The following is a 14,799-nucleotide window of genomic DNA, read 5'->3' as shown; positions in this document are numbered from 1 at the left end:
GCAGATTTATATCTGCAGGATATAATAATAATCTTTATAGCGCCAACTTATTCTGCAGCGCTTACGAGGCACATGGGGAACACAAGCAATACGAAAAGTAAGAAATTACAAAACTTCTATGTGGTATTCAATTATTTAGAAACTGAGGGGTGGTGGTGATAACGGAAGGTACAGGGGCAGACGGCGGAGCAAAGGGGAACATAGCAATGTGATAACGTGATATATAGTTTTTTGAGACACAAACAGGTTGGGGGTAGTACAGAAGGTGTGGGGCAGAAAGGGTACATGATAAGCAAAAGTGGAGAGCCACAGGGAGGGGCAGGGGGCGAGGGAATAGATTAGGAGGTTTGGTATGCTTCTTTTAAGAGTGCATCCTTAAGGCGAGTCTGAAGTTCCGCGGTTCAGGGATTCTCCAGATGTTTTTGGGTAGAGCGTTCCAGAGGATGGGTTCTGCTCTACAGAAGTCCTGGAGGTGAGCATGCGAGGTTCGTATTAGAGGAGTGTTTAGTCGGAGTGTGTTAGCAGAGTGGAACGCGCACGCTCAGTGATTTACGGATTGGAGGAAGGTGATGTACGGTGGAGAGGTGTCATGGAGAACATTGTTGGTGAGGGCTGACACCCACTGGCGTTTTATTCTCTCTTGTGCTGCGAGAGCAAGTGTAAACACTCGCCTCGCAGCGTAAGAAAGATCCCGGGATATCGTCAGTGTTTTCAATGGGGCCAGCGGCGGAAGCACTAGCCCCATTGAAAACATAGGGAGAATACCGCAGGAGTCTCCTTCATCCCCGTGGGGACCGCGGGGATGATGGCGTTCTCTGCCACAGCTGTCACAGCTGTGGCAGAAGTGCAGCATGCTATCCCATTGCTTTCAATGGGATCGGCGCTGCTGCCAATCCCATTGAAAGAAGTGGTTTGTGGCAAGCCCCACAGTATGATTTTTGGGAAAGGGCTTGAAATATAATCCCTTCCCTGAAAATCATCATTAACTGGTTAAAAAAAGAAAAAAAATGTACTCGCCTCTCCGCCGCTCAGACGCGTCCTCCGGCTGGCTCTCCGGCACTGCTGTCCAGCACTTTCAGCAGGCGGGGATTTAAAAATCCCCGCCTCCTGAAAGGGCTGTGCTGATTGGCTGAGCGCTCAGCCAATTACCACTAGTGCTTAGCTATTCATTCATGAACATGTGACAGCTGTGGCAGAAGTCTGCGGTATTTTCCCTATGCTTTCAATAGGGCTAGCGCTGCTGCCGCTGGCTCCATTGAAAACACTGGCGATGTTCCAGCGTTTTTGTTGCGCTGCGAGTGTTTTTCACTTACTCTCGCAGCACAAGATCGAATATAACGCCAGTGGGTGTCCACCCTGGGGTTGATGAGTTTGAATTGAGTTCTGTAGTGTATGGGCAGCCAGTGCAGCGAGTGGCATAGTGCAGAGGCGTCTGAGAAACGGCTGGATAGGAAGATGAGTCTAGCTGCCGTATGGATTTGAGATGGGAGACGCTTAATCGCACATCGAAGCCACTACTTAAGGCCGGCATATTTGCGCACGTAAAATTTGTACGCACAATATGCAATGAATAGAAGCCATTAATTTCAATGGGTTCATTCACATTTCTGTATTTTTCATTCACAGTTTGGTTGCGCAAAGAGAAAAAAAATACATAACCTGCTCTAGTTTTCTGCATATTTGGGCACTACAGGCCCTTGTAGAAGTCAACAGGAGATGCGCAAGGAGATGCGTGAAACACTGCGTAATCACGCTGGAAAATGAACATATCTGGACCTAATTAGCCATTTCAATCGGGGTGTTTCTTTGCTGTGTGCAGATGCACACAAACGTATTTGTAGATCGATTTCAATGGTTTCATTCACATAGGTGCATTTTGTGCGCTCCATGCTCTATTTTTCTGCGCATTTATGCAGGGAAAGAGCAATATTAAACTAATTACACTAATTGCCCATTTCAATAAGGGCTTCTGTACTCTGGTGATTGCGCTATTGCTGCGTTTTTTAACGCAAATGTCATTAGGTCTTTCAATTATTAAAAACTAGAGATGAGCGAACGTACTCGTTTCGAGTAATTACTCGATCGAGCACTGCGATTTTCGAGTACTTTCGTACTCGGGTGAAAAGATTCGGGGGGAGGCGTGGCGGAGCGGGGGGTAGCAGCGGGGAACAGGGGGGAGCCCTCTCTCTCTCCCTCTCCCTCTCCCCCCCCCCCCCCCCCACTCACCCACGGCGCCCCCCGAATCTTTTCGCCCGAGTACGGAAGTACTCGAAAATCGCGGCACTCGTGCGAAAAATGGGCGTGGCCAAGTATGCTCGCTCATCTCTATTTAAAACACATTGCGATATTTGTGCGATGCATTTTTAACACTAGAAACTCCTATTGACATTTGCATTAAAAATAACGCAGCGATATAGCGATCGCCAGTGTGCAGGAGCCCTAAATGGGAGCATGGTCGTGTGTTGTTGATGCGCATGCAAATACGCACAATTTGCTTGCGCAAAAAGTGCAGCAAAATACACCCATATGCGTGCAAATGCCCATTGCGCAAATATGCGGCCCAAATGCAAGCACAGATGCACTTACCCCTCCATGTGACACTGGCCTAAAGGGTATGACCACAAATTATGGAGTAAATCCGCTGTGGATATTGTTCCACTATAAGTAAATGGGATTTTAAAGGTAAGCTGTCACCGACTATAATCTAAGGCTAGGGCAGATTCCCAGGACCCAGGGAGGTAAATTTTACACACATCCACCTTCCAATATAGAGCTCAATGGGAGTGTGCGTGCACGGTCGGTAGCTTTGAGTCTGATGGCACAGGCTGCATGCCGACTTTCGAGTCTGACAGTGCAGGTATGGGAGGTGGTTACGTTAAAAAAAACAAAAAAAGTGCCCGGGCTCCCGGGACCCTACCCTAACAGCACCATAATTTTGATTATAGCTGGTGACCAGTTCCCTTTAAAACCCAATTCACTTACACTGTACTGTACATTGCTGCAGGATTTCGCCTTGCGCTCCACAGCGGATATTCAGCAGTTCCTGTGTGTATTCACCCTTCCGCTCGTGTTTCACTGTCTTTTTACACCCACATGTATACATTTGTACTGACCTTGAAGAGATCGGGTTGCTTTAACATCTGCGGCGGCGGTTCCGTTTTCCTGCTCTGTTATGAGTGCAGGAAAGGGGGAATCCCCTGCCCAAATAGATCCGTCTCATGACCGTGCCAAATAGACCCCATTGACTATAATGGGGCCCGTTCAGTTTGTGCTCAGCTGCCTGGGAATTGCACTGGAAGAAAACGCTGCATGCAGTGCCATTTCTTCTGTAATTTTGTGCCGGATTGGCAAAGGAACCTCCCAACAGCCTAAACAGTAGCCTATTGGTGCTTTCGGTGCCTTATCTACTCATGGGGAAGGTGCTGTCACTTGTGCAGGTTTTGATTGTTTTTTAGTTTCTTTTTTTTTTCCTGCAGTTTTTGAAGGCAAAACTTTTTGTCGGTCCTTTTTACTTTCTCTTTTTTTGGTGTTCCTCCCCTGATTTTGACTTCCCAACCCTGCACATGTGACAGCGCCCTCCTAGTGTATGCCAATCAGCCCCCATAAATGCAGAACCTGCAGCTTTTAGTCCACTGGAGCCCTTTGTGTTTCTTGTGCATTGACCTGCAGTACGTGTCGGTGAATGTGTTAATGCTGCGCTCTGCAGCCGGTTTAATGTTTCACTTGGGCTGATTGCAGAGGAAGTCTTTCTGGTTAATAGCGAGTTGGGGTTTAAGGATCCAGTTGAGATGAAACAGTATGAAGTGAGCGAGTTGTAAGGCTTCACTTGTTTGCTTTGGCCTCGGGATTGTCTGGGAGGTTAACGCACATTCTTAAACCCAGCAAAGGCATTTTTTTTCTCCCTCAGCCTTCCTGCCTGCTATAGTCCTTCTTTTTTTCTCTTCTACTCCCTTTTATGCGTATTTCCATCTTGGATCATTTATGCAGAAATCTGTCTCACATGTGCTCTTTCTGTAGAGCCTCAAGTCTGACGAAGAAGCAGAAATCGCCAAGGAGCCTCAGATTGAAAACTTTGAAGCACAAGGTAAAATTGATTATTTCATTAAATAAAGCGAAATTCGTGGCGCGTATGTTGCAGCGCCGCTGGCTGACGTTGTACTGTTAGGGCTTATGTGCAGCATATAGCAGGGTGGGGATGGCTCTTAGTGACTAATGACATCTGTCTGTTATTGTCTCCAGCTGTTGTGACACTACAAGTCCCAGCAAATCATGGCAAATTGGAGTCTAGTTTGTACCATAATTAAAAACCTGGGGGTCCTGGTGATGTGCACCATATTCATCATGCAGTCGTGACATTTCACGGTAACTGTTGCACCCTTTTTTAAACTTCTGCCTTTATACAGCGGCGCTATATGCTGGCTAAAGCCAGTACTGCATGAAGTGACACATTGGATAAGCTCCAACAGCAGAGAGGCTGACAATATACAGTAAGAGAACCCCGACGAACGTCTTCCAACATTGGCGCTGTACAGCTTTAAATCATAATGTCTTTAGACATCAGACAATTTTAACCGTACCCCAATTGCTCCATTTGAATGCAAGTTGCAAGTGTGACACCCCTCTCTGGGTGCATTCAGATGGTGCAATGAAAGCGTCATTTTTTAAATTTTTTTTTTTTGTGAGCAATTTGGGTTTTTGAAACAACCAGGTTAAATGGCGGTAAAATGGTGTGCGGTGTTTTGGGTGTGGTTTTAACTACATGTGAACCGCCCACTCCGAATTCAGTTTTATTGATGTTTCATACAGGTCTTCTGCTTTCAGGGTATTATGCCACAATGTTCAAATTTGTTTTTAAATAGCACGGTTAAGGCAGCTTCACACGGGCTTATGTGCATGACTCGGCGCAACATAATTGCGCTATGAATGAGTCTTTTTTTTTTTTGTGCGTGTGATGTTACCATATTTCTGCCTGTGCAAGACGTGTTTTTTTTGCGCATAGGACACCACCACGCCCCAATATAAATGGCTATTTAGTCTCAGATGTGTTCTTTTTCCCATGCAATTGCGCAGCATATCGTGTATCTCCTTGCATTTGCGCACCCCTTATAGACTTCTATTGGGATCTTTGGTGTGCAAATGCTTACAAAAGTAGTGTGTGCTGTATTTTTTTCTTGCACACAATAAAAGAATGTGGGAGCGAACCCTTTTTAAATTAATGAGTTCTATTCTTGGCCTATTGGCATGCAAATTTTGCACAGGCAAATATGCCCATGTGAATCCGCCTTCAAGCGACTATTTGCACACCTTTTTGCATATGCCAATTTTGCGTTGCAATACGCAGAAAGTAGAACCCACTGATTTCAATGGTTTCGTTCATACGTTCGTGTACTTTTGCGTGTGCATTCCCATCTTGCAAACAAATGGGCAAGATGCACTATTGTGTGCAGGGAAAGAACGTATTGGACTATTACACTAATTGGCCATTACAATGGCTAAGAGCAGTGTGCGTGCGTGTGCGTGTGCGTGCGTGCGTCAGTCAAAAGGAACATTAAAAGCACACTTGTGCACATAAATACTTAATGCCTATTCCACAAAACCGCAGTGCAAATGCATGCATAAATACGAATATGCTCGTGTATCTGGCCTTAGGTTGCTGTTACACATACCAGAATATTCCGCAACACGTAGTGAAATACTCCACTGCGGAAAACCGCACGTCTGAATTTAGCCATTTTCAAATTCCCATCAGTATTTACATGTTCGACATGCAGAGTTTGCTGCAGATTTTTCCATGCAGTGGCATGTTCTAGTATGTGTGAAAGCGCCCTTATGACGGTTAGGCTAGATCTGTCTATGGGTGCGTAACTTCAGTAACCGCTTTGATGAAGTTCTCTACATTCCCATGGGGCGGTCTGCATACAGTAAAAATGACATCTGTAGCAGCAAAACTGCATGTTTTTTTTTTTTTACTGCAAATGCAGCAAAAGTGCAATGAAGGTTTTTATTGCCGTTTTTAACCTCCTAATCATCCCATGTGAATGCACACTAATGTTTTTATAATAGGTCAGTTTGGTTTTTTTTATGTGCTTTTTGTCTGCACAGCCACCACAAAAATGACTTCTTTTGAACCTACCTCAAGGGTGGTTTCACACACTTCTTGTGACAAAGAATCCTGCGATCAGATGTTAGCAGGAATTTGAAAACCCCCACAAGCGGTGCAATTGTGTAGTGTTTTTTTTGTTTTTGTTTTTTTTTTATACTTGATGTACATTCTTTTTTGGTCAGTTGTGTTTTTGTAGTCGCAATATGTTGTAGGTTTTGCTGTTTTTCTCCTGTTTTATCCTCTGACAGTTTTGCCTAAACTTCTCTGTATGGGGAAAAAAATAGAAAAAAAGTGTCTGTAAACAATGAGTTACAAAAATTATCTAAAAAAAAAAATCCCCTGCTTTTTTAACATACAATAATACCACAGAAAGTGTGTGGGTACAAAGCCTTAAAACATGATCTTGGAAAAAGCTGAGTGAGAACTTGTTTGACTCGCTGATGTCCACGGCATGAACAGCTCATGTGAACAGGTGGTTTCACATCTGCGTCCAGGGTTCCGGCGGGAGCAGGAAGGGAAAATTCCTGCAGCCAAATGGCTCCATCTTATGGCGAATCCAAACGGCACGGAATGGACCCCATTGACTGTAATGGGGTCCATTCACTTTTTGATCAGCTGCCCAGATTTTTGCCAGAAGACAAAAACGATACGTTGCTCATAGCAACCAATTGCAGCTATTGGTAACAAGGACCGCCTTATTGTGGACAGTTTTGGTAAATGAAAATTTTTGATTTTCAATTTCCATTAATTTCGAATTTCAGTGTCTGAATGTCATTAAAGGTGAATTATGAGAAGTTCGAATCTGGAAGATGATATGCAATGACCGCAGCCTCCCAGCTCGCTGTTCTGCTCTTTTGTTGGCTCTTCATTCTCTCATTCTGTCATTGTTGCAGCTCGATGCTACTGTTCGCTATTATATATCCAAGCACGTACCATGATTGCCCAGGACTTAAAGGGGTATTCCGGGCACAGACTAACATTTTAAAATCTAATGTACATCATCAGAATAAGTCATTTTGTAATGGGTTCACTGGACCCGGTCTAGCTAGTTTCTTCATTTTCTATCTGTTACATGTCTCTCCACCTGAAGTACCTCCACTTCCTCTGATGTCATTTGTCCACATTTGCTGTTTGCTCCCCTGTCCATAGACTCCAACTTCCGGCTGTAAGCAGTGCATGATGGGAGGACAGGAGTGGACAGAGGCAGAAGTACTGCACTGTATTACTGATGTGCAGTTCAGAGTGTCGGATGGTCCTGTCTGTCTCCTTCAGCAGGTTGCCTCTGGCACTCTCAGTGAGAGGGAGGTTTGTGCTAGTAAGTTGCAGGTCCTGCGAGCTGTGGGCGGAGCTACAGCGCTGGCCGGTAATCAAGCTCTATGCTTGCTGGGAGTTGTAGTATCAGCCTGTTGTTGCACTTACTGCGGAAGTGATGCATGTAAATACAGCGACAGATCGGTGGCTGCATGGGATGAAGAACAGAGTCGGGAGCGGCAGACAGAAAGGTACCGGTTGCCACTACTTGGCTTACCTCCAAAATTTCAGCATTTTCAGAATTTCCATTTTGTGCCCGGAAAACACCCTTTAAGCTTGGAATTCTTGCATCAAGACTTTTGTCACTTTTTGAAACTGTTACCGTGGAACCTCAGCAGACGGCTGATGAAAAATTCTATGTTTTATGATGTAGGCTATTGTGTTTGATTGAGAAAGGCCGCTTGTGTAGATGATGTGAGACCTGGAGTTCGTTGTATAGGGTGGACGATGGTAAATAAGCCTGGCACTACACAGTTATGAAATCCGGCTAAAAGAAAATCTTTGTAGCAACCAATCACAGCGCAGCTTTCATGTTACCTCAGCAGTATAGGAAATTAAAGCTGTGCTGTGATTGGTTGCTATGGGCAACAGAGACAGATATTCTTTTAGACCGCTTTCATAAGAGTGTGGTGTCGGGATACTTTTCCATGGGTGACCTTGTAGATGCTATGGTGATGATGATGCGTGTGAGTCATAATCTAATATATATAATATATACAAACACACCATGGGCTGCTTTTACACCTGCGTTAGCGCACTCACCTGTGTGAAATTGGCCTATCGGACGATGAAGATTGGCCCAATTTTGTGCTCGCCAACAGCCAATGCGAGGCGATTTTATGTTAAAACCGCCTCACATTACTTCAGCTAAAACCCGAAGTAGAGGATGGTGGAGTGTTTCCCATTGCTTTGCCGGCCCCATTGAAAATAATGGCCAATGCGATGTGGGGGCACACCCAAAGATAGCCCATGCTGCTGATGTATTTGACTCTTCAAATACTCCAATCAAAAGAATGGGGTTCATATTCGTGCGTCTCGCAGCGCACAAATCTCGTGCGAGATTCTCGGCGATGGAAAACCTGCCTTTTAAGGTTCAGTTCAGGGTTTCTGTCTGAAATAAAACAGAAAAAAAACAGATCTGTTCCCCCTCCCCCCACTGATTTTTATAGGGTTTCAAAAAAAATGGAGAGGCTTCCGTTTGCTTCCATTACATTAGGTTAAAATCAATGGGGGAAAAATGGATGAGTTTTATTTCAGTTTCTCTCCTCCAAAAACAGAGCAGAGTCCTAACACAGATGTAAAAGCAGCCTTAGGCTACTTTCACACAGGCGAGGGCAATATCATCCCTTCATCCCATTGCTCTTAATGGGGCTGGCAGTAGCAGCGCTGGCCCAATTGAAAGCAATAGAAGAACTCTGCGATACTCTGTGACAGCAGCAGCAGGGAATTCCTTCATTCCCTACCCCCCACCCCCAGGGAATCCCTTCACCCCAGTCGTGGCTGAAGAGATTTCCCCGCCGCATCTGAAAAGATTCCCTGCTGGAATAGTCAGTTTATGAATAAGGTGTTGCGCCAACATACAAGATGGTGGTATGTACGTAAGAAAAGTAGGGAATCACGATAGAAACGGTGAAATGTTATTACAGCACTTCTCGCCCTTTGTTAGGACAGCTGAGGATATGGAACCCAGGATTTTTTGACAGTCACAGAAGAATTACAAATGTTCATTCTGATATGACTGAAAACCAGGTGCGGGACATCTGGGAGGAGTTGGGTGTAGGACACAATGGATACCTCAACAGGCAAGAACTTGCCACTGTGTGTAAGAACATCGGACTTGAAGATCTCTGCGATGAGGTACGAGCAGTGTAATTTTATAATAAATGGTCCTGTTGTGATTTTTGTTTTCATCTCATTTGTAGAATAAAAATCTGTTCCAAACCCAGTAGAGCATGATTCTTAGCCCCTCGGTGACCGATCACGGCAGTCCATAATGGGCGTTATTCTGATGTATACCCGTTTTTATGGTGTTCCATCAGAATACTGAAGTGGGTCTCCAATGCTGGTAGAAGTGGGGACTCAGCTGTCTGATGATGGATGGGCTCCAGCTCTAATGGCGGGGACCGAAGAAACCATGATTCCAGCTGTTTAACCTTTTACATGCCACTGGACAATATGACTGAGCCATGTAAAAGGCTGATTGAGGGGACTCCCTCTATTACTCATCGGACCCCTGTGATGTGATCATGGGGTCCAGATTTTTTTCTATGTCAGCCAAAAGCTTGCAGATGGCCTCCCAGGTTTGCGATCTACAGTGGCCTATGAAGCTTTTGGCTAAGCTTCAGAGACCAATATAATATACTACAATATTGAACTATTGCAATCTATTATATCGATAATCAAAAATCATGAACTAGTCCCCTAGTGGGACAAAAATAAAAACGGGGGAAAAAATATATAAAAAGTTGGAACCCCACCTTTACCCACGATAGCATGTGAAAGCAGAAAAAAAAAACACGTGCGCACACCCACAAAAAAAAAATCATTAGCAATTTGGTATCGCCACGATCAAAATGACTATAACTTTAACCCACACAATGAACAAAATATACGAAACATTGGTACCAATCCTAGAACTTATTTTGTTACATATCTACTAGTTGGATCAGATATCAATTTTTTTATTTTTTTTCTTTCATGACCCTTACTACTGTATACCTCCTCCCCCACCCTGCTCCTTTGTCCTTTTAATTACATAGTAACATAGTATGTAAGGCTGAATGAAGACAATGTCCATCTAGTCCAGCCTGTCTATCCTACTGTGTTGATCCAGAGGAAGGCAAAAAACCCCAAGGCCAGAAACCAATTAGCCCTTTTGGGGAAAAATTCCTTCCCGACTCCCTAATGGCAATCAGACTGTTCCCTGGATCAACCCCTAATAGTTCCTACCTTCCTATATACCCGGATTGACACTTACTTAACCTAAGATTTATATCCTGTAATATCCTTCTTCTCCAGAAAGACATCAAGTCCCCTTTTAAACTCCTCTATGGATTTTGCCATCACCACTTCCTCCGGTAGAGAGTTCCACAGTCTAACTGCTCTTACAGTAAAGAATCCCCTTCTATGTTGGTGATGAAACCTGCTTTCCTCTAATCGTAGCGGATGTCCTCTTGTTACCGTCGTGGTCCTGGGTGTAAACAGATCATGGGAGAGATCCTTGTATTGTCCCCTCATGTACTTATACATGGTTATTTGATCGCCTCTTAACCTTCTTTTTTCTAGAGTAAATAGTCCCAATTTGGATAGCCTCTCTGGGTATTCCAGTCCCGTCATTCCATGTATTAGTTTAGTTGCCCTTCTTTGAACCCCCTCAAGCACTGTGACATCTTTCCTGAGCATCGGTGACCAGAACTGTACGCAGTATTCCATGTGAGGTCTGACAAGTGCCTTATATAATGGAAGGATAATGTTCTTGTCCTTCGCCCCTATACCTCTTTTAATGCACCCCAAGACTTTATTTGCCTTTGCAGCAGCTGACTGGCATTGGTTACTCCAGTTTAGTCTATTATCCACTAATACCCCCAGATCCTTTTCCATATCACTTTTCCCCAGCGGTACCCCATTAAGTGAATATTTGTGACATCCGTTTCTCCTGCCCATTTGCATAGTCTTACATTTTTCAACATTGAACTTCATTTGCCATTTTCCTGCCCAAGCCCCCAGCTTATCCAGGTCCGTTTGTAGCCGCACATTGTCCTCCGTTGCATTAATTATATTGTATAATTTTGTGTCATCTGCAAATATTGATATTTTACTGTGCAGTTCCTCTATCAGGTCATTGATAAATATGTTGAACAGAGTGGGGCCTAATACTGAACCCTGTGGCACCCCGCTAGCGACTGTGGTCCAATCAGAGTATGAACTATTTATTACCACCCTCTGCTTTCTATCGTTGAGCCAATTTTTTACCCATTTACACACGTTTTCGCCTAGTCCGAGCTGCCTCATTTTGTATATTAGCCTATTATGTGGCACGGTGTCAAAGGCTTTAGAGAAGTCCAGATATACAAGATCAATAGACTCTCCCAGGTCCAGCTTAGAGCTTACTTCATCGTAGAAACTGATCAGATTTGTCTGACATGAGCGACCCTTCATGAATCCATGCTGGTGAGGAGTTATTCCCTTATTCTCCTTGAGGAACTCATCGATGGCGTCTCTCAGAATCCCCTCGAAAATTTTTCCCGTTACTGAAGTGAGACCTTCTGGCCTGTAGTTACCAGGCTCACTTTTGCTCCCTTTTTTGTAAATTGGAACCACGTTGGCAATGCGCCAATCCAATGGTACTACACCGGTCTTGATAGTGTCTAGAAATATTAGGTATAGTGGCCTAGCTATCTCGTCACTTAGTTCCCTTAGTATCCTTGGGTGTAATCCATCTGGGCCCGGCGATTTATCAATTTTAGTTTAGACGCTTCCGCACCTCCTCCTGCGTTAGGTATGAGATATTTTGTGAGGGGTTCGTTTTATTCTCCTGCATCTCGTGTGGCATTTCCTTTTCGTTTGTGAATACACTTGAGAAGAAACTGTTTAGTAGATTTGCTTTCCCTTCGTCATCATCAATGATTTCTCCTGCATTGTTTTTTAAAGGGCCAGCGCTCTCCCTGCAAATCCTTTTGCTGTTAATATAGTTGAAAAATAGCTTCGGGTTGTTTTTGCTCTCTTTGGCGATCCGTCTTTCTGCTTCCAGTGAGGTAGGATTATGTTATTGCCTGGGGTCGCCTTTCTCAGGGCGGTTACTCCACTAGATCATCTAAAGGTTAGTGCTTAGGATAGATTAGGGAGCAAATATCTTTTTTTTTTTTTTTAATTAGAATTGATAACAGTTGTTATGATATGATACAGTGGTTTAACCCTGCAAAACAAAATATGTAGAAGTAAACTCCCCCATATAAGTTGGAATATGGCGATTTTTGTACCAATACGGTCATTGTGGAGCATGATTTGCACACATTAAACATTTAACATGATCAGATGAACATTCTGCTATGGGTATATTGGTCTTTAGGTCCCTTACGTTTTACATTTGGTTTAATGTTGGTGTTTTGTTAGGAACTTAAAGACTTATTTAATAAGCTGGACAGAGATGGAGATGGCAGAGTAAGCTTCCAGGAGTTTCAGATGGGATTGTTCAGCCACACACCTCTGCCTTCTGCCTCCACCCCACTCAAAAAGAGACATCCGCTTTACCAGGTGAGTAAATATATTCCTAATGGTGCCCCAACTTCTTGGTGATTTATGAATCGGATTGTCTTCTCTTTTGAAAATTTATTATTAAATGGTAGGAAATCATTATTTTGCTAACTAGAATGTGACACTTGCTAGTGTAGACCACCAATGCTCATAAAACTGTAGTCTACTAGGGATTTTATGGTTACAGAGCTTCTAAGGCTGGAATAATGTGGTTTTCGGTGCAGTTTCAAGCCAAACACAGGAGTGCATATAAAGACTGCTATTACATGAGCGCTGTTCATGCTTGTGTAATGTGGTAATTGCCAGGCTGCATCTGCAGTTGTTGGAAAAACGGAAGGGTGACTTTGGAAAAGCACCAAATTATAATGGCTGGACGAGTGAGCGCAAACAGCTCTAAAACTGGAGGTCTTATGGGGTGTCTCCAGTATACAATTTGTACTCAAGGCTTATTGATGTGTGAGTGAAGACTAACCTGTCTTCTCTGACTTTACAGAAGAGCTACTGTAGCACATATTGATGAGAAAGTTAAAGGGGTTGTCCACTTGTAAACTGTTGATGGCCTATTTACAAGATAGGCCATCAATAGTAGATCAGCCGGGGTCTCCCATCCACTAACCATCTTTTCTACCGGGCAAATGCACGTATGTGCTGAGCTGTTTTCTGCAGGAAGCAGTCAGCTCTGTTCCCACTGCAGTGGCCAGTTTTGGTATTGCAGGCAAAGATCCCATTCACTTCAATAGATACTTGGCCTGCAATACCAAACCTGGCCACTTCAGTGGGAACAGAGCTGTCAGCTTCCTGCAGAAAACAGCTTGGTGCAGAAGTGCATTCGCCAAGTTCCTATTGAAGTGAATGGGATATTTGCCTGTAATACCAAACCTGGCCACTGCAATGGGAACGGAGCTTTCTGCTTCATACAGAAATCGGGTCAATGCAGGAGTGCACCAGCCCAGCAAACGGCTGATAGGTGGCCAACTCCTGCTGATCTACTTCTGATGACCTGTCCTAAGGATAGATCATCAATAGTTTACAACTAGACAATCTTTGTGTCTAATGCTGGACACTTCCATAGGTCTTGTAGAGTCCATGCTTTAATGGGTCACAGCTGTTTCATTGGCATGGAAGGTATCTACATAATATTAGGCCGAAAGTTAATGTTATGGCTGAACACTGTAAGTCTTGAAGTTTTTGAGCCAAAGCTGGATGTATTGTAAAAAAAACCCCATTACATCAGCAGATGAGCCCACGCCATCAGCAGCGGGTGTCTGTTGTAACAGCTGATACCCTTCTAAAAATGGCCAGAGCTGGAGCTAGCTCCAATTTTGATGTTCAGTTCCTCTGATGCTGTGATCAATAGCAGTTGACAGGGTACAGAAAACGCCCCCTCCATCTATCTCCCTTTTCCATGCTTGTATTGGGAGGCTCTACTGGGTTGCTATGGCATGTACTGAAGCCTATTCTAGACCAAGGGTTAAATTCAATGGGAGCAAAGCTGTCTGATACCTCCTGACCACCGTAATCTGGACATTTGGCCCCAGCTGATCAGCGGGGATCTCGAGCGGTGGGTCCCCACCAATCTGCTATTGGTGATCTATCCTGAAGATACGTTATCAAAACCCCTTTTAAGTGCCATAGTGAGACTAAAAAATTTGTCAAGATTGGAAATATATATATATATTTATTTAAAAGTATTGTTTTTCTGCTTAAAGTTAAAAGTACACGTAATTAGTAGCGCTGTGTCTAGAATTATAAATTGAAATGCCAAAAAAAAGAAATATAAAATGGGGTCACTCCTTGGGAGTTTGCAGTGGCTCTGCAAATGTGAGCTGGTGACCGAAAACCATTCCAACAAAATTTCCAAGAGCCAAATGGTGATCCTTCTTTCTGAAGCCTATTGTGTCCAAACAGCTGTTAACAACCACATACGGGCATATTGCTGTACGCACGAGAACTTGTGTAACCAAACGGGGGTGTTTTTTGTTTCTCGCTCATAGTGCTCCTTGGCTAAAACTACATATTGCTCGTAAAAATGTAATTTTTTCCATCTTCACAACCCAATTCTTACAAATTCTATAAAACACCTGTGACATCAAAAGGGAAGGTTTGTGAAACTGTCCAAGGGTGCATTTACA

General features: G+C 43.8%; 1 protein-coding gene across 2 annotated transcripts in view; it reads left to right on the top strand.

Moving 5' to 3' along the window:
- NINL (ninein like) overlaps positions 1-14,799 on the top strand; it is a 146,312-nt gene that overhangs the window by 47,077 nt on the left and 84,436 nt on the right. For both annotated transcript variants that reach the window (XM_066595802.1, XM_066595801.1), the window contains exons 5-7: positions 4,018-4,084; positions 9,081-9,271; positions 12,527-12,667. In XM_066595802.1, coding sequence (XP_066451899.1) covers positions 4,018-4,084; positions 9,081-9,271; positions 12,527-12,667 — 399 coding nt within the window. The remainder of the gene's footprint in view (positions 1-4,017; positions 4,085-9,080; positions 9,272-12,526; positions 12,668-14,799) is intronic.

Source organism: Eleutherodactylus coqui, chromosome 3 (genome assembly GCF_035609145.1).
Source record: "Eleutherodactylus coqui strain aEleCoq1 chromosome 3, aEleCoq1.hap1, whole genome shotgun sequence".
In the NCBI taxonomy this organism is placed as follows: domain Eukaryota; kingdom Metazoa; phylum Chordata; class Amphibia; order Anura; family Eleutherodactylidae; genus Eleutherodactylus; species Eleutherodactylus coqui.
This window is presented reverse-complemented; position numbering and strand designations above follow the sequence as displayed.